Below are 17,916 nucleotides of genomic sequence, written 5' to 3'. Positions count from 1 at the left end.
GTCTCTCTCTTGTCTCTCTCTGGTCTCTCTCTTGTCTCTCTCTGGTCCCTCTCTTGTCTCTCTCTGGTCTCTATCTTGTCTCTCTCTGGTCTCTCTCTAGTCTCTCTCTTGTCTCTCTCTGGTCTCTCTCTGGTCTCTCTCTGGTCTCTCTCTGGTCTCTCTCTTGTCTCTCTCTGGTCTCTCTCTTGTCTCTCTCTGGTCTCTCTCTGGTCTCTCTCTGGTCTCTCTCTGGTCTCTCTCTGGTCTCTCTCTTGTCTCTCTCTTGTCTCTCTCTGGTCTCTCTCTGGTCTCTCTCTGGTCTCTCTCTTGTCTCTCTCTGGTCTCTCTCAGGACTCACGGCGTGGGCGATGGTCTTGACTCCGCCCACACTTCTCTGCAGCTGGTCCCTGGTCTTCATGAGTCTGTGGTAGATCTGCAGGACCAGGATCAGAACCAGACTTCGGACTCGAGTCCAAACGCTCGGCTCATCCTCGTCCTCGTCCTCGAACTGCTGCATCCTCTGCTCCCACTGCAGGCCTGAGGTCAAGAGGTCAAGTGGTCAAGAGGTCAATGGTTCAAAAGGTCAAGAGGTCAAGAGTAGGAATCTGACACACAGGGCATCTGGCTTACGCAGCGTGGGCGGCAGGGGCAGGTAAAAGGCCGTGACCTCTTCCAGTCGGGTCAGGAGGTCGTCGAGTCCCGAGAAGGCGACTTGTCCGACCTTTGACCCCTGAAACGACCTCAGCAGCGTGCGACTTCTTTCCGTCACAAGCTCCGCCCCTCTCTCCACGCCCTCCAGCGCAAGGTCCACGCCCTCCACCAACCACAGCTGCAGGTCATCCAGGGTCACTGCCAGAGCATCACGCAGGTGAGACGCCACCTACAGGAAACACAGAGAACTGCAGGTGAGAGGAGGAGGAGCTACAGGTGAGAGGAGGAGCTGCAGGTGAGAGGAGGAGGAGCTACAGGTGAGAGAAGGAGATGCAGGTGAGAGGAGGAGGAGCTACAGGTGAGAGGAGGAGGAGCTACAGGTGAGGAGCTACAGGTGAGAGGAGGAGGAGCTACAGGTGAGAGGAGGAGGAGCTACAGGTGAGAGGAGGAGCTGCAGGTGAGAGGAGGAGGAGCTACAGGTGAGAGGAGGAGCTGCAGGTGAGAGGAGGAGCTACAGGTGAGAGGAGGAGATGCAGGTGAGAGGAGGAGGAGCTACAGGTGAGAGGAGGAGGAGCTACAGGTGAGAGGAGGAGGAGCTACAGGTGAGAGGAGGAGGAGCTACAGGTGAGAGGAGGAGCTGCAGGTGAGAGGAGGAGGAGCTACAGGTGAGAGGAGGAGCTGCAGGTGAGAGGAGGAGGAGCTACAGGTGAGAGAAGGAGCTGCAGGTGAGAGGAGGAGATGCAGGTGAGAGGAGGAGGAGCTACAGGTGAGAGGAGGAGGAGCTACAGGTGAGAGGAGGAGCTGCAGGTGAGAGGAGGAGGAGCTACAGGTGAGAGGAGGAGCTGCAGGTGAGAGGAGGAGCTACAGGTGAGAGAAGGAGCTGCAGGTGAGAGGAGGAGATGCAGGTGAGAGGAGGAGGAGCTACAGGTGAGAGGAGGAGGAGCTACAGGTGAGAGGAGGAGCTGCAGGTGAGAGGAGGAGGAGCTACAGGTGAGAGGAGGAGCTGCAGGTGAGAGGAGGAGCTACAGGTGAGAGAAGGAGCTGCAGGTGAGAGGAGGAGATGCAGGTGAGAGGAGGAGGAGCTACAGGTGAGAGGAGGAGGAGCTACAGGTGAGAGGAGGAGCTGCAGGTGAGAGGAGGAGGAGCTACAGGTGAGAGGAGGAGCTGCAGGTGAGAGGAGGAGCTACAGGTGAGAGGAGGTTTATTCTCATTGACGATGAGAATAAACCAGGACCAGGACCAGGACCAAGACCAGGACCAGGACCAGGACCTGGACCAGGACCAGGAATCACCTCGTCTGTGGACTGCTGGAGGATGGGGAAGTTCTGCTCCAGTTGGTCCAAACCCTGAAGAGCCAGAGAGTTTGCTTTTCCGACTGAAACACAGAGAACATGAAGCTTCAGCTCAGATTTTAGCCTGTAGCTCAGATGTTAGCCTGTAGCTCAGATGTTAGCCTGTAGCTCAGATGATAGCCTTTAGCTCAGATGTTAGCCTGTAGCTCAGATGTTAGCCTGTAGCTCAGATGATAGCCTTTAGCTCAGATATTAGCCTTTAGCTCAGATGTTAGGCTTTAGCTCAAATGTTAGCATTTAGCTCAGATATTAGCCGTTAGCTCGGATGTTAGCCTTTAGCTCAGATGTTAGCCTTTAGCTCAGATGTTAGCCTTTAGCTCAGATATTAGCCTTTAGCTCAGATGTTAGCTTTTAGCTCAGATGTTAGCCTTTAGCTCAGATATTAGCCTTTAGCTCAGATGCTAGCCTTTAGCTCAGATGTTAGCCTTTAGCTCAAATGTTAGCCTTTAGCTCAGATGTTAGCTTTTAGCTCAGATAGTAGCCTTTAGCTCAGATATTAGCCTTTAGCTCAGATGCTAGCCTTTAGCTCAGATGTTAGCCTTTAGCTCAGATGTTAGCCTTTAGCTCAAATGTTAGCTTTTAGCTCAGATGTTAGCCTTTAGCTCAGATGTTAGCCTTTGGCTCACATGTTAGCCTTTAGCTCAAATGTTAGCCTTTAGCTCAGATGTTAGCCTGTAGCTCACATGTTAGCCTTTGGCTCACATGTTAGCCTTTAGCTCAGATGTTAGCCTTTAGCTCAGATGTTAGCCTGTAGCTCAGATGTTAGCCTGTAGCTCAGATGTTAGCCTTTAGCTCAGATGTTAGCCTTTAGCTCACATGTTAGCCTGTAGCTCAGATGTTAGCCTGTAGCTCAGATGTTAGCCTTTAGCTCAGATGTTAGCCTTTAGCTCACATGTTAGCCTTTGGCTCACATGTTAGCCTTTAGCTCAGATGTTAGCCTTTAGCTCAGATGTTAGCCTGTAGCTCACATGTTAGCCTTTGGCTCACATGTTAGCCTTTAGCTCAGATGTTAGCCTGTAGCTCACATGTTAGCCTTTGGCTCACATGTTAGCCTTTAGCTCAGATGTTAGCCTTTAGCTCAGATGTTAGCCTGTAGCTCAGATGTTAGCCTGTAGCTCAGATGTTAGCCTTTAGCTCACATGTTAGCCTTTAGCTCAGATGTTAGCCTTTAGCTCAGATGTTAGCCTGTAGCTCAGATGTTAGCCTGTAGCTCAGATGTTAGCCTTTAGCTCACATGTTAGCCTTTAGCTCAGATGTCACTTAAACGCTAATAATCATCTGAAATAAAAGACCGACATTTTACAAACTCAACAATGACGATTCACATGTTTTTCAGACGGAAAATGCCAAATGTGTTACAGCCCACACCCTCTAGAATATTCAAGCTAACAGCTAACGCTAATGCTAACAGCTAAAGCTAAGAGCTAATGCTAACAGCTAATGCTAACGACAATAGTAAATACAGAGCACTCTTCATCTGCCTGAGGAACGCTCTCTGCTCTAGATGAACTCTCTCTTCTCTAGATGAACTCTCTCTGCTCTAGATGAACTCTCTCTGCTCTAGATGAATTATCTCTGCTCTAGATGAATTATCTCTGCTCTAGATGAACACTCTCTGCTCTAGAGGAACACTCTCTGCTCTAGATGAACTCTCTCTGCTCTAGATGAATTATCTCTGCTCTAGATGAATTATCTCTGCTCTAGATTAACTCTCTCTGCTCTAGATGAATTATCTCTGCTCTAGATGAATTATCGCTGCTCTAGATGAACACTCTCTGCTCTAGAGGAACACTCTCTGCTCTAGATGAACTCTCTCTGCTCTAGATGAATTATCTCCGCTCTAGATGAATTATCTCTGCTCTAGATTAACTCTCTCTGCTCTAGATGAATTATCTCTGCTCTAGATGAATTATCTCTGCTCTAGATGAACTCTCTCTGCTCTAGATGAACACTCTCAGCTCTAGATGAACGCTCTCTGCTCTAGATGAATTATCTCTGCTCTAGATGAACTCTCTCTGCTCTAGATGAATTATCTCTGCTCTAGATGAACTCTCTCTGCTCTAGATGAACACTCTCTGCTCTAGATGAACACTCTCTGCTCTAGATGAACTCTCTCTGCTCTAGATGAACACTCTCTGCTCTAGATGAACACTCTCTGCTCTAGATGAACTCTCTCTGCTCTAGATGAACTCTCTCTGCTCTAGATGAACTCTCTCTGCTCTAGATGAACACTCTCTGCTCTAGATGAACTCTCTCTGCTCTAGATGAACACTCTCTGCTCTAGATGAACTCTCTCTGCTCTAGATGAACTCTCTCCGCTCTAGATGAACACTCTCTGCTCTAGATGAACACTCTCTGCTCTAGATGAACTCTCTCTGCTCTAGATGAACACTCTCCGCTCTAGATGAAAACTCTCTGCTCTAGATGAACACTCTCTGCTCTAGATGAACTCTCTCTGCTCTAGATGAACACTCTCTGCTCTAGATGAACACTCTCTGCTCTAGATGAACTCTCTCTGCTCTAGATGAACACTCTCCGCTCTAGATGAACACTCTCTGCTCTAGATGAACACTCTCTGCTCTAGATGAACTCTCTCTGCTCTAGATGAACTCTCTCTGCTCTAGATGAACACTCTCTGCTCTAGATGAACTCTCTCTGCTCTAGATGAACACTCTCTGCTCTAGATGAACACTCTCTGCTCTAGATGAACTCTCTCTGCTCTAGATGAACTCTCTCTGCTCTAGATGAACACTCTCTGCTCTAGATGAACACTCTCTGCTCTAGATGAATTATCTCTGCTCTAGATGAACTCTCTCTGCTCTAGATGAACACTCTCTGCTCTAGATGAACTCTCTCTGCTCTAGATGAACTCTCTCTGCTCTAGATGAACTCTCTCTGCTCTAGATGAACACTCTCTGCTCTAGATGAACACTCTCTGCTCTAGATGAACTCTCTCTGCTCTAGATGAACTCTCTCTGTCTAGATGAATTATCTCTGCTCTAGATGAACTCTCTCTGCTCTAGATGAACTCTCTCTGCTCTAGATGAACACTCTCTGCTCTAGATGAATTATCTCTGCTCTAGATGAACTCTCTCTGCTCTAGATGAACTCTCTCTGCTCTAGATGAACTCTCTCTGCTCTAGATCAACACTCTCTGCTCTAGATGAATTATCTCTGCTCTAGATTAACTCTCTCTGCTCTAGATGAACTCTCTCTGCTCTAGATCAACACTCTCTGCTCTAGATGAATTATCTCTGCTCTAGATTAACTCTCTCTGCTCTAGATGAACTCTCTCTGCTCTAGATCAACACTCTCTGCTCTAGATGAATTATCTCTGCTCTAGATTAACTCTCTCTGCTCTAGATGAACTCTCTCTGCTCTAGATCAACACTCTCTGCTCTAGCCACATCTATCGCCCAGCCACAAGGTGGAGGAAACTCATTTTGACCGCTTGTATCCGCGATCTTGTTCTTTCGGTCACTATACTTCTTCATAATACTTCATATTACTTTATAGTACTACATCATACTTCTTTACAATACTTCATTTTACCTCATGATACTACAGATTACTACATAATACTTTTTCATTATACTTCATATTACTTCATAATACTACGACATAATACTACATAATACTTCTTCATAATACTTCTTCATAATACGTCATAGTACTTCATAATACTTCATATTACTACATCATACTTCTTCACAATACTTCATATTACTTCATAATACTTCAGATTACTACATAATACTTCTTCATAATACTTCATAATACTTCCTAATACTACATAATACTTCTTCATATTACTTCATAATACTACATAATACTTCTTCATAATACTTCATAATACTTCATATTACTTCGTAATACTTCATAATACTTCTTCATATAACTTCATAATTCTACGTAATACTTCTTCATAATACTTCATAATACTACGTAATACTACATAATACTTCTTCATAATACAACGTAATACTATGTAAAACTACTTCATAATACTTCATAATACTACGTAATACTTCATAACACTTGATAATAATATATAATACTTCTTCATAATACTGCATAATATTTCTTCATATTACTTCATAATACTTCATAATACTTCATATTACTTCATAATATTACCCAATACTTCTTCATAATACTTCATATTTCTTCATAATACTTCTTCATAATACTTCATAATACTACATAATACTTCTTCATAATACTTCATAATACTACATAATACTTCTTCATATTACTTCATAATACTCCATAATACGTCTTTATTATACTTCATAATACTTCATAATACTACATAATACTTCTTTAATATACTTCATAATACTTCATAATACTACATAATACTTCTTCTTAATACAACATAATACTTCATATTACTTCATATTACTTCATAATACTTCATAATACTTCTTCATAATACTTCATAGTACTTCATAATACTTCATAATACTTCATATTACTTCATAATACTTCAGATTACCAAATCCTTCTTCTTCATAATACTTCATAATACTACATATTACTACTTCATAATACTTCATATTACTTTATATTACTTCTTAATACTTTATAATACTTCATAATGCTTCTTCATATTACTTCATAATACTACATAATACTTCTTCATATTACTTCATAATACTACATAATACCTCATTATTATACTTCATAATACTTCATAATACTACATAATACTTCTTTATTATACTTCATAATACTTCATAATACTACATAATACTTCTTCATAATACAACATAATACTTCATAATACAACATAATACTTCTTCATTATACTTCATAGTACTTCATAATACTTCATAATACTTCATATTACTTCATAATACTTCAGATTACTTCATAACACTTCATTTACTTCATTTACTTCATTTACTTCATTTACTTCATTTTCTTCATAATACTTCATAAAACTTGATATCACTTCATAATACTTCATATTACTTTATATTACTTCATAATACTTCATAATACTACATAATCCTTCTTCATATTACTTCATAATACTACATAATACTTCTTCATATTACTTCATAATACTACATAATACTTCTTTATTATACTTCATAATACTACATAATACTTCTTCATAATACTACATAATACTTCTTCATATTACTTCATAATACTTCATAATGCTACATAATACTTCTTAATAATACTTCATATTCATTATACTACATAATACTTCCTCATATTACTTCATAATACCACATAATACTTCTTTATAATACTTCATAATACTACATAATACTTCTTCATAATACTACATAATCCTTCTTCATATTACTTCATAATACTACATAATACTTCTTCATATTACTTCATAATACTACATAATACTTCTTTATTATACTTCATAATACTACATAATACTTCTTCATAATACTACATAATACTTCTTCATATTACTTCATAATACTACATAATACCTCATTATTATACTTCATAATACTTCATAATACTACATAATACCTCATTATTATACTTCATAATACTTCATAATACTACATAATACTTCTTCATAATACTACATAATACTTCTTCATATTACTTCATAATACTACATAATACTTCTTCATATTACTTCATAATACTACATAATACTTCTTCATATTACTTCATAATACTTCATAATGCTACATAATACTTCTTAATAATACTTCATATTCATTATACTACATAATACTTCCTCATATTACTTCATAATACTTCTTTATAATACTTCATAATACTACATAATACTTCTTCATACTACTTCTTAATACTACATAATACTTCTTCATATTACTTCTTAATACTACATAATACTTCTTCATAAAACTACTTCATACTTCATAATACTATGTAATGCTTCATAATACTTCATAATACTACGTAATACTTCTTCATAATACTTCATAATACTATGTAATGCTTCATAATACTTCATATTACTTCAAAATACTTCTTCATAATACTTCATATTATTTCATAATATTTCAGATTACTACATAATACTTCTTCATAATACTTCATAATACTATGTAATGCTTCATAATACTTCATATTACTTCAAAATACTTCTTCATAATACTTCATATTACCACGTAATTCTTCTTCATAATACTACATATTACTACTTTATAATACTTCTTTTACTTTATATTACTTCATAATACTTCAGATTACTACATAATACTTTATATTACTACATCATACTTTTTCACAATACTTCATAATACTTCATAATACCTCATAATACTTCATAATACTTCAGATTACTACATAATTCTACATATTACTACTTCATACTACTTAATTTTACTTCATAATACTTATTATTACTTCAGAATACTTCATAATACTTCATATTACTACATCATACTTCGTCACAATGCTTTATAATACTTCATATTACTTCATAATACTTCATATTACTACATAATACTACTTCATAATACTTCTTATTACTTCATAATACTTCATAGTACTTCATAATACTTCTTCATAATACTACATCATACTTCTTCACAATACTTCATAATACTTCATAATACCTCATAATTCTTCGTAATACTTCATACTACTTCATACTACTTCATAATACTTAATAATACTTGATATTACTAAATAATACTTCTTTTAATACTTCATATTACTTCATAATACCTCATATTACTACGTAATACTTTTTCATAATACTACATAATACTTCTTCACATTACTTCATATTACTTCATAAAACTTCATAATACTTCATAATACTTCATAATACTCACTCTGAGGCTCGAAGCTGGTGAAGAGGGGCGTGGCCTGTTTCATCGCGGCCTGTGACACGCTGACCACGCCCAGCTCAGCCACGCCCCCCACAATCTGCAGCAACGGGTGACGCCCCTTCACCTGAGGGCGACCGGTTCAGAGTCAGTCACAGCGTTACCACAGCAACAGGAGAAAGGGCGGACCTTACCTGAGAGTAGGCGGAGCTCAGGGACTGTAGCACCGATTGGACGAGAGGCATCTGGACCACACGCAGGACCACACTGGACTAGAGAACCAGGACAGGTCTTAAACTGGACTTAACCAGGTCTTAAACTGGGTCTAAACCAGGTCTAAATCAGGACTAAACCAGGTCTAAACCAGGTCTAAACCAGGTCTAAACCAGGTCTAAACCAGGTCTAAATCAGGACTAAACCAGGTCTAAACCAGGTCTAAACCAGGTCTAAACCAGGTCTAAACCAGGTCTAAACCAGGACTAAACCAGGTCTAAACCAGGACAAAACCAGGACTAAACCAGGACTAAACCAGGAATAAACCAGGACTAAACCAGGTCTAAACCAGGTCTAAACCAGATCTAAACCAGGACTAAACCAGGACTAAACCAGGACTAAACCAGGACTAAACCAGGACTAAACCAGGTCTAAACCAGGTCTAAACCAGGACTAAACCAGGACTAAACCAGGTCTAAACCAGGTCTAAACCAGGACTAAACCAGGACTAGACCAGGACTAAACCAGGACTAAACCAGGTCTAGACCAGGTCTAAACCAGGTCTAAACCAGGACTAAACCAGGTCTAAACCAGGTCTAAACCAGGTCTAAACCAGGTCCAAACCAGGACTAAACCAGGTCTAAACCAGGTCTAAACCAGGTCTAAACCAGGAATAAACCAGGACTAAACCAGGTCTAAACCAGGACTAAACCAGGACTAAACCAGGACTAAACCAGGTCTAAACCAGGTCTAAACCAGGACTAAATCAGGACTAAACCAGGACTAAATCAGGACTAAACCAGGTCTAAACCAGGACTAAATCAGGACTAAACCAGGACTAAACCAGGAATAAACCAGGACTAAACCAGGTCTAAACCAGGTCTAAATCAGGACTAAACCAGGACTAAACCAGGACTAAACCAGGACTTAACCAGGTCTTAAACTGGGTCTAAACCAGGTCTAAACCAGGTCTAAACCAGGACTAAACCAGGACTAAACCAGGTCTAAACCAGGACTAAACCAGGACTAAACCAGGTCTAAAACAGGTCTAAACCAGGACTAAACCAGGTCTAAACCAGGACTAAACCAGGTCTAAACCAGGTCTAAACCAGGTCTAAACCAGGACTAAACCAGGTCTAAACCAGGACTAAACCTGGTCTAAACCAGGTCTAAACCAGGACTAAACCAGGACTAAACCAGGTCTAAACCAGGACTAAACCTGGACTAAACCAGGTCTAAACCAGGTCTAAACCAGGACTAAACCAGGTCTAAACCAGGACTAAACCAGGTCTAAACCAGGTCTAAACCAGGTCTAAACCAGGTCTAAACCAGGACTTAACCAGGTCTAAACCAGGTCTAAACCAGGTCTAAACCAGGTCTAAACCAGGACTAAACCAGGACTAAACCAGGACTAAACCAGGTCTAAACCAGGACTAAACCAGGTCTAAACCAGGTCTAAACCAGGTCTAAACCAGGACTAAACCAGGACTAAACCAGGTCTAAACCAGGTCTAAACCAGGTCTAAACCAGGACTAAACCAGGACTAAACCAGGTCTAAACCAGGACTAAACCAGGACTAAACCAGGTCTAAACCAGGACTAAACCAGGTCTAAACCAGGTCTAAACCAGGTCTAAACCAGGTCTAAACCAGGTCTAAACCAGGTCTAAACCAGGACTAAACCAGGTCTAAACCAGGTCTAAACCAGGACTAAACCAGGTCTAAACCAGGTCTAAACCAGGTCTAAACCAGGTCTAAACCAGGACTAAACCAGGTCTAAACCAGGTCTAAACCAGGTCTAAACCAGGTCTAAACCAGGTCTAAACCAGGTCTAAACCAGGACTAAACCAGGTCTAAACCAGGTCTAAACCAGGACTAAACCAGGTCTAAACCAGGTCTAAACCAGGTCTAAACCAGGTCTAAACCAGGACTAAACCAGGTCTACTGTTCATAGGACTAATAACTAAAACTTCACTTTTGTCCTGTTCGAACTGGAGAAGTTAAAAAGCTTTAAAACAGTTTGTCTTCAGCAGAATGTGGACATGGACGTGTCCTGATGTCTCCACCAGAGGGAGCAGGGACATGTTCAAAAACACAGGACCTAAAATCCACCCCTGGGGAACCCCACATGGAGGAGCGTCTAAACTACCATCAAAGTCCTGAGAGGTAAGACCATCAGGGTGCGGTACCAGAGACGCCCACCAGGTGATTCAGTTCACAACCAATCACAATCAAGCTCATCATTTAGTCTAAAATATTTGTTTTTGAACCGGATTTAGTTTAAAGCAAAAAGATCAAACTCACCTCAAGCATCTTCTGCTCCACTTCAGATCCACTGAACCTGCAGCAGAGAAAGCAGGACTAAACCTGGACTAAACCAGGTCTAAACCAGGACTAAACCAGGTCTAAACCAGGACTAAACCAGGTCTAAACCAGGTCTAAACCAGGACTAAACCAGGTCTAAACCAGGACTAAACCAGGTCTAAACCAGGACTAAACCAGGTCTAAACCAGGTCTAAACCAGGACTAAACCAGGACTAAACCAGGACTAAACCAGGTCTAAACCAGGTCTAAACCAGGACTAAACCAGGACTAAACCAGGTCTAAACCAGGTCTAAACCAGGTCTAAACCAGGTCTAAACCAGGTCTAAACCAGGACTAAACCAGGTCTAAACCAGGTCTAAACCAGGACTAAACCAGGACTAAACCAGGTCTAAACCAGGTCTAAACCAGGACTAAACCAGGACTAAACCAGGACTAAACCAGGACTAAACCAGGTCTAAACCAGGACTAAACCAGGTCTAAACCAGGACTAAACCAGGTCTAAACCAGGTCTAAACCAGGACTAAACCAGGTCTAAACCAGGACTAAACCAGGTCTAAACCAGGACTAAACCAGGTCTAAACCAGGTCTAAACCAGGACTAAACCAGGACTAAACCAGGACTAAACCAGGTCTAAACCAGGTCTAAACCAGGACTAAACCAGGACTAAACCAGGTCTAAACCAGGTCTAAACCAGGACTAAACCAGGACTAAACCAGGTCTAAACCAGGTCTAAACCAGGACTAAACCAGGTCTAAACCAGGTCTAAACCAGGACTAAACCAGGACTAAACCAGGACTAAACCAGGTCTAAACCAGGTCTAAACCAGGACTAAACCAGGACTAAACCAGGTCTAAACCAGGTCTAAACCAGGACTAAACCAGGTCTAAACCAGTACTAAACCAGGTCTAAACCAGGTCTAAACCAGGACTAAACCAGGTCTAAACCAGGACTAAACCAGGTCTAAACCAGGTCTAAACCAGACTAAACCAGGACTAAACCAGGACTAAACCAGGACTAAACCAGGACTAAAGCAGGACTAAACCAGGTCTAAACCAGGTCTAAACCAGGACTAAACCAGGTCTAAACCAGGACTAAACCAGGTCTAAACCAGGTCTAAACCAGGACTAAACCAGGACTAAACCAGGACTAAACCAGGTCTAAACCAGGTCTAAACCAGGACTAAACCAGGACTAAACCAGGTCTAAACCAGGTCTAAACCAGGACTAAACCAGGTCTAAACCAGGACTAAACCAGGTCTAAACCAGGTCTAAACCAGGACTAAACCAGGACTAAACCAGGACTAAACCAGGTCTAAACCAGGTCTAAACCAGGACTAAACCAGGACTAAACCAGGTCTAAACCAGGTCTAAACCAGGACTAAACCAGGTCTAAACCAGTACTAAACCAGGTCTAAACCAGGTCTAAACCAGGACTAAACCAGGACTAAACCAGACTAAACCAGGACTAAACCAGGTCTAAACCAGGTCTAAACCAGGACTAAACCAGGACTAAACCAGACTAAACCAGGTCTAAACCAGGTCTAAACCAGACTAAACCAGGACTAAACCAGGACTAAACCAGGACTAAACCAGGACTAAAGCAGGACTAAACCAGGTCTAAACCAGGTCTAAACCAGGACTAAACCAGGACTAAACCAGGTCTAAACCAGGTCTAAACCAGGACTAAACCAGGTCTAAACCAGGACTAAACCAGGTCTAAACCAGGTCTAAACCAGGACTAAACCAGGTCTAAACCAGGACTAAACCAGGTCTAAACCAGGTCTAAACCAGGACTAAACCAGGACTAAACCAGGACTAAACCAGGTCTAAACCAGGTCTAAACCAGGACTAAACCAGGACTAAACCAGGTCTAAACCAGGTCTAAACCAGGACTAAACCAGGTCTAAACCAGTACTAAACCAGGTCTAAACCAGGTCTAAACCAGGACTAAACCAGGTCTAAACCAGGACTAAACCAGGACTAAACCAGGTCTAAACCAGGACTAAACCAGGACTAAACCAGGTCTAAACCAGGACTAAACCAGGACTAAACCAGGTCTAAACCAGGACTAAACCAGGTCCAAACCAGGACTAAACCAGGACTAAACCAGGTCTAAACCAGGACTAAACCAGGACTAAACCAGGACTAAACCAGGACTAAACCATGACTAAACCAGGTCTAAACCAGGACTAAACCAGGTCTAAACCAGGTCTAAACCAGGACTAAACCAGGACTAAACCAGGTCTAAACCAGGTCCAAACCAGGACTAAACCAGGACTAAACCAGGACTAAACCAGGTCTAAACCAGGTCTAAACCAGGTCTAAACCAGGTCTAAACCAGGACTAAACCAGGTCCAAACCAGGACTAAACCAGGACTAAACCAGGACTAAACCAGGTCTAAACCAGGTCTAAACCAGGTCTAAACCAGGTCTAAACCAGGACTAAACCAGGTCTAAACCAGGTCTAAACCAGGTCTAAACCAGGTCTAAACCAGGACTAAACCAGGTCTAAACCAGGTCTAAACCAGGTCTAAACCAGGACTAAACCAGGTCTAAACCAGGTCTAAACCAGGTCTAAACCAGGTATAAACCAGGACTAAACCAGGACTAAACCAGGACTAAACCAGGTCCAAACCAGGACTAAACCAGGTCTAAACCAGGACTAAACCAGGACTAAACCAGGTCTAAACCAGGTCTAAACCAGGACTAAACCAGGACTAAACCAGGACTAAACCAGGTCTAAACCAGGTCTAAACCAGGACTAAACCAGGTCCAAACCAGGACTAAACCAGACTAAACCAGGTCTAAACCAGGTCTAAACCAGGACTAAACCAGGACTAAACCAGGTCTAAACCAGGTCTAAACCAGGTCTAAACCAGGTCTAAACCAGGTCTAAACCAGGACTAAACCAGGTCTAAACCAGGACTAAACCAGGTCTAAACCAGGTCTAAACCAGGTCTAAACCAGGTCTAAACCAGGACTAAACCAGGTCTAAACCAGGACTAAACCAGGACTAAACCAGGTCTAAACCAGGTCTAAACCAGGACTAAACCAGGTCTAAACCAGGTCTAAACCAGGTCTAAACCAGGTCTAAACCAGGTATAAACCAGGACTAAACCAGGACTAAACCAGGACTAAACTAAACCTGGTCTAAACCAGGACTAAACCTGGTCTAAACCAGGACTAAACCAGGTCTAAACCAGGACTAAACCAGGACTAAACCAGGACTAAACTAAACCTGGTCTAAACCAGGACTAAACCAGGACTAAACCAGGTCTAAACCAGGACTAAACCAGGTCTAAACCAGGTCTAAACCAGTTCTAAACCAGGTCTAAACCAGGACTAAACCAGGTCTAAACCAGGTCTAAACCAGGTCCAAACCAGGACTAAACCAGGTCTAAACCAGGACTAAACCAGGACTAAACCAGGACTAAACCAGGTCTAAACCAGGTCTAAACCAGGACTAAACCAGGACTAAACCAGGTCTAAACCAGGTCTAAACCAGGACTAAACCAGGTCTAAACCAGGACTAAACCAGGACTAAACCAGGAATAAACCAGGACTAAACCAGGTCTAAACCAGGTCTAAACCAGGTCTAAACCAGGACTAAACCTGGTCTAAACCAGGACTAAACCAGGACTAAACCAGGTCTAAACCAGGTCTAAACCAGGACTAAACCAGGACTAAACCAGGTCTAAACCAGGTCTAAACCAGGACTAAACCAGGTCTAAACCAGGACTAAACCAGGACTAAACCAGGAATAAACCAGGACTAAACCAGGTCTAAACCAGGTCTAAACCAGGTCTAAACCAGGTCTAAACCAGGACTAAACCAGGACTAAACCAGGTCTAAACCAGGTCTAAACCAGGACTAAACCAGGACTAAACCAGGTCTAAACCAGGTCTAAACCAGGACTAAACCAGGTCTAAACCAGGTCTAAACCAGGTCTAAACCAGGTCTAAACCAGGACTAAACCTGGTCTAAACCAGGACTAAACCAGGTCTAAACCAGGTCTAAACCAGGACTAAACCAGGACTAAACCAGGTCTAAACCAGGACTAAACCAGGTCTAAACCAGGTCCAAACCTGGTCTAAACCAGGACTAAACCTGGTCTAAACCAGGACTAAACCAGGTCTAAACCAGGTCTAAACCAGGACTAAACCAGGACTAAACCAGGTCTAAACCAGGTCTAAACCAGGACTAAACCAGGTCTAAACCAGGTCTAAACCAGGTCTAAACCAGGTCTAAACCAGGACTAAACCAGGTACAAACCAGGTCTAAACCAGGTCTAAACCAGGTCTAAACCAGGTCTAAACCAGGTCTAAACCAGGACTAAACCAGGTCTAAACCAGGTCCAAACCTGGTCTAAACCAGGACTAAACCTGGTCTAAACCAGGACTAAACCAGGTCTAAACCAGGTCTAAACCAGGTCTAAACCAGGTCTAAACCAGGTCTAAACCAGGTCTAAACCTGGACTAAACCAGGTCTAAACCAGGTCTAAACCAGGACTAAACCAGGTCTAAACCAGGTCCAAACCAGGTCTAAACCTGGACTAAACCAGAACTAAACCAGGACTAAACCAGGTCTAAACCAGGTCTAAACCAGGACTAAACCAGGTCTAAACCAGGTCTAAACCAGGTCCAAACCAGGTCTAAACCAGGACTAAACCAGGTCTAAACCAGGTCTAAACCAGGTCTAAACCAGGTACAAACCAGGTCTAAACCAGGACTAAACCAGGACTAAACCAGGTCTAAACCAGGTCTAAACCAGGTCTAAACCAGGTCTAAACCAGGTCTAAACCTGGACTAAACCAGGTCTAAACCAGGACTAAACCAGGACTAAACCAGGTCTAAACCAGGTCTAAACCTGGACTAAACCAGGTCTAAACCAGGACTAAACCAGGACTAAACCAGGTCTAAACCAGGTCTAAACCAGGACTAAACCAGGACTAAACCAGGTCTAAACCAGGACTAAACCAGGTCTAAACCAGGACTAAACCAGGACTAAACCAGGTCTAAACCAGGTCTAAACCAGGTCTAAACCAGGACTAAACCAGGTCTAAACCAGGTCCAAACCTGGTCTAAACCAGGACTAAACCAGGACTAAACCAGGTCTAAACCAGGTCTAAACCAGGACTAAACCAGGTCTAAACCAGGTCTAAACCAGGTCTAAACCAGGTCTAAACCAGGTCTAAACCAGGTACAAACCAGGTCTAAACCAGGTCTAAACCAGGTCTAAACCAGTACTAAACCAGGACTAAACCAGGTCTAAACCAGGTCTAAACCAGGTCTAAACCAGGTCTAAACCAGGTCTAAACCAGGTCTAAACCTGGACTAAACCAGGTCTAAACCAGGTCTAAACCAGGACTAAACCAGGTCTAAACCAGGTCCAAACCAGGTCTAAACCTGGACTAAACCAGAACTAAACCAGGACTAAACCAGGTCCAAACCAGGTCTAAACCAGGTCCAAACCAGGTCTAAACCAGGACTAAACCAGGTCTAAACCAGGTCTAAACCAGGTCTAAACCAGGTCTAAACCAGGTACAAACCAGGTCTAAACCAGGTCTAAACCAGGTCTAAACCAGGTCTAAACCAGGTCTAAACCAGGTCTAAACCTGGACTAAACCAGGTCTAAACCAGGTCTAAACCTGGACTAAACCAGGTCTAAACCAGGTCTAAACCAGGTCCAAACCAGGTCTAAACCAGGACTAAACCAGGTCTAAACCAGGTCTAAACCAGGTCCAAACCAGGTCTAAACCTGGACTAAACCAGAACTAAACCAGGACTAAACCAGGTCTAAACCAGGAATAAACCAGGTCTAAACCAGGTCTAAACCAGGACTAAACCAGGACTAAACCAGGTCTAAACCAGGTCTAAACCTGGACTAAACCAGAACTAAACCAGGACTAAACCAGGTCTAAACCAGGTCTAAACCAGGTAGAAACCAGGTAGAAACCAGGTCTAAACCAGGTCTAAACCAGGTCTAAACCAGGACTAAACCAGGTCTAAACCAGGAATAAACCAGGTCTAAACCAGGTCTAAACCAGGTCTAAACCAGGTCTAAACCAGGTCTAAACCAGGACTAAACCAGGTCTAAACCAGGTCTAAACCAGGACTTAACCAGGACTTAACCAGGTCTAAACCAGATCTAAACCTGGTCTAAACCAGGACTAAACCAGGACTAAACCAGGTCTAAACCAGGTCTAAACCAGGACTAAACCAGGTCTAAACCAGGACTAAACCAGGTCTAAACCAGGTCTAAACCAGGTCTAAACCAGGACTAAACCAGGTCTAAACCAGGTCTAAACCAGGACTAAACCAGGTCTAAACCAGGTCTAAACCAGGTCTAAACCAGGTCTAAACCAGGACTAAACCAGGTCTAAACCAGGTCTAAACCAGGTCTAAACCAGGACTAAACCAGGTCTAAACCAGGACTAAACCTGGTCTAAACCAGGACTAAACCAGGTCTAAACCAGGACTAAACCAGGTCTAAACCAGGACTAAACCTGGTCTAAACCAGGACTAAACCAGGTCTAAACCAGGTCTAAACCAGGACTTAACCAGGTCTAAACCAGGTCTAAACCAGGTCTAAACCAGGTCTAAACCAGGTAC

The 17,916-nt window shown here is 42.1% G+C and overlaps 1 protein-coding gene across 1 annotated transcript in view; it reads right to left on the bottom strand.

Moving 5' to 3' along the window:
- Nucleotides 1-11,330, bottom strand: part of LOC140374708 (uncharacterized) — a 30,704-nt gene extending 19,374 nt beyond the window's left edge. Inside the window, exons 1-6 of the mRNA XM_072461699.1 lie at nucleotides 11,286-11,330; nucleotides 8,965-9,042; nucleotides 8,777-8,897; nucleotides 1,923-2,005; nucleotides 610-859; nucleotides 338-516 (exon numbers count right to left, since the gene is read on the bottom strand). Coding sequence (XP_072317800.1) covers nucleotides 338-516; nucleotides 610-859; nucleotides 1,923-2,005; nucleotides 8,777-8,897; nucleotides 8,965-9,042; nucleotides 11,286-11,294 — 720 coding nt within the window. The 5' untranslated portion in view covers nucleotides 11,295-11,330. The remainder of the gene's footprint in view (nucleotides 1-337; nucleotides 517-609; nucleotides 860-1,922; nucleotides 2,006-8,776; nucleotides 8,898-8,964; nucleotides 9,043-11,285) is intronic.
- Between the last annotated feature and the right edge of the window lie 6,586 nt (nucleotides 11,331-17,916).

The sequence above is a fragment of the Eucyclogobius newberryi genome, unplaced genomic scaffold, assembly GCF_026437365.1.
Source record: "Eucyclogobius newberryi isolate DKJ021-1_F unplaced genomic scaffold, fEucNew1.0.hap1 SCAF_30, whole genome shotgun sequence".
Taxonomy (NCBI): domain Eukaryota; kingdom Metazoa; phylum Chordata; class Actinopteri; order Gobiiformes; family Gobiidae; genus Eucyclogobius; species Eucyclogobius newberryi.
The sequence above is the reverse complement of the archived record's forward strand: the minus strand, read 5'-3'. Positions and strand labels throughout refer to the sequence as shown.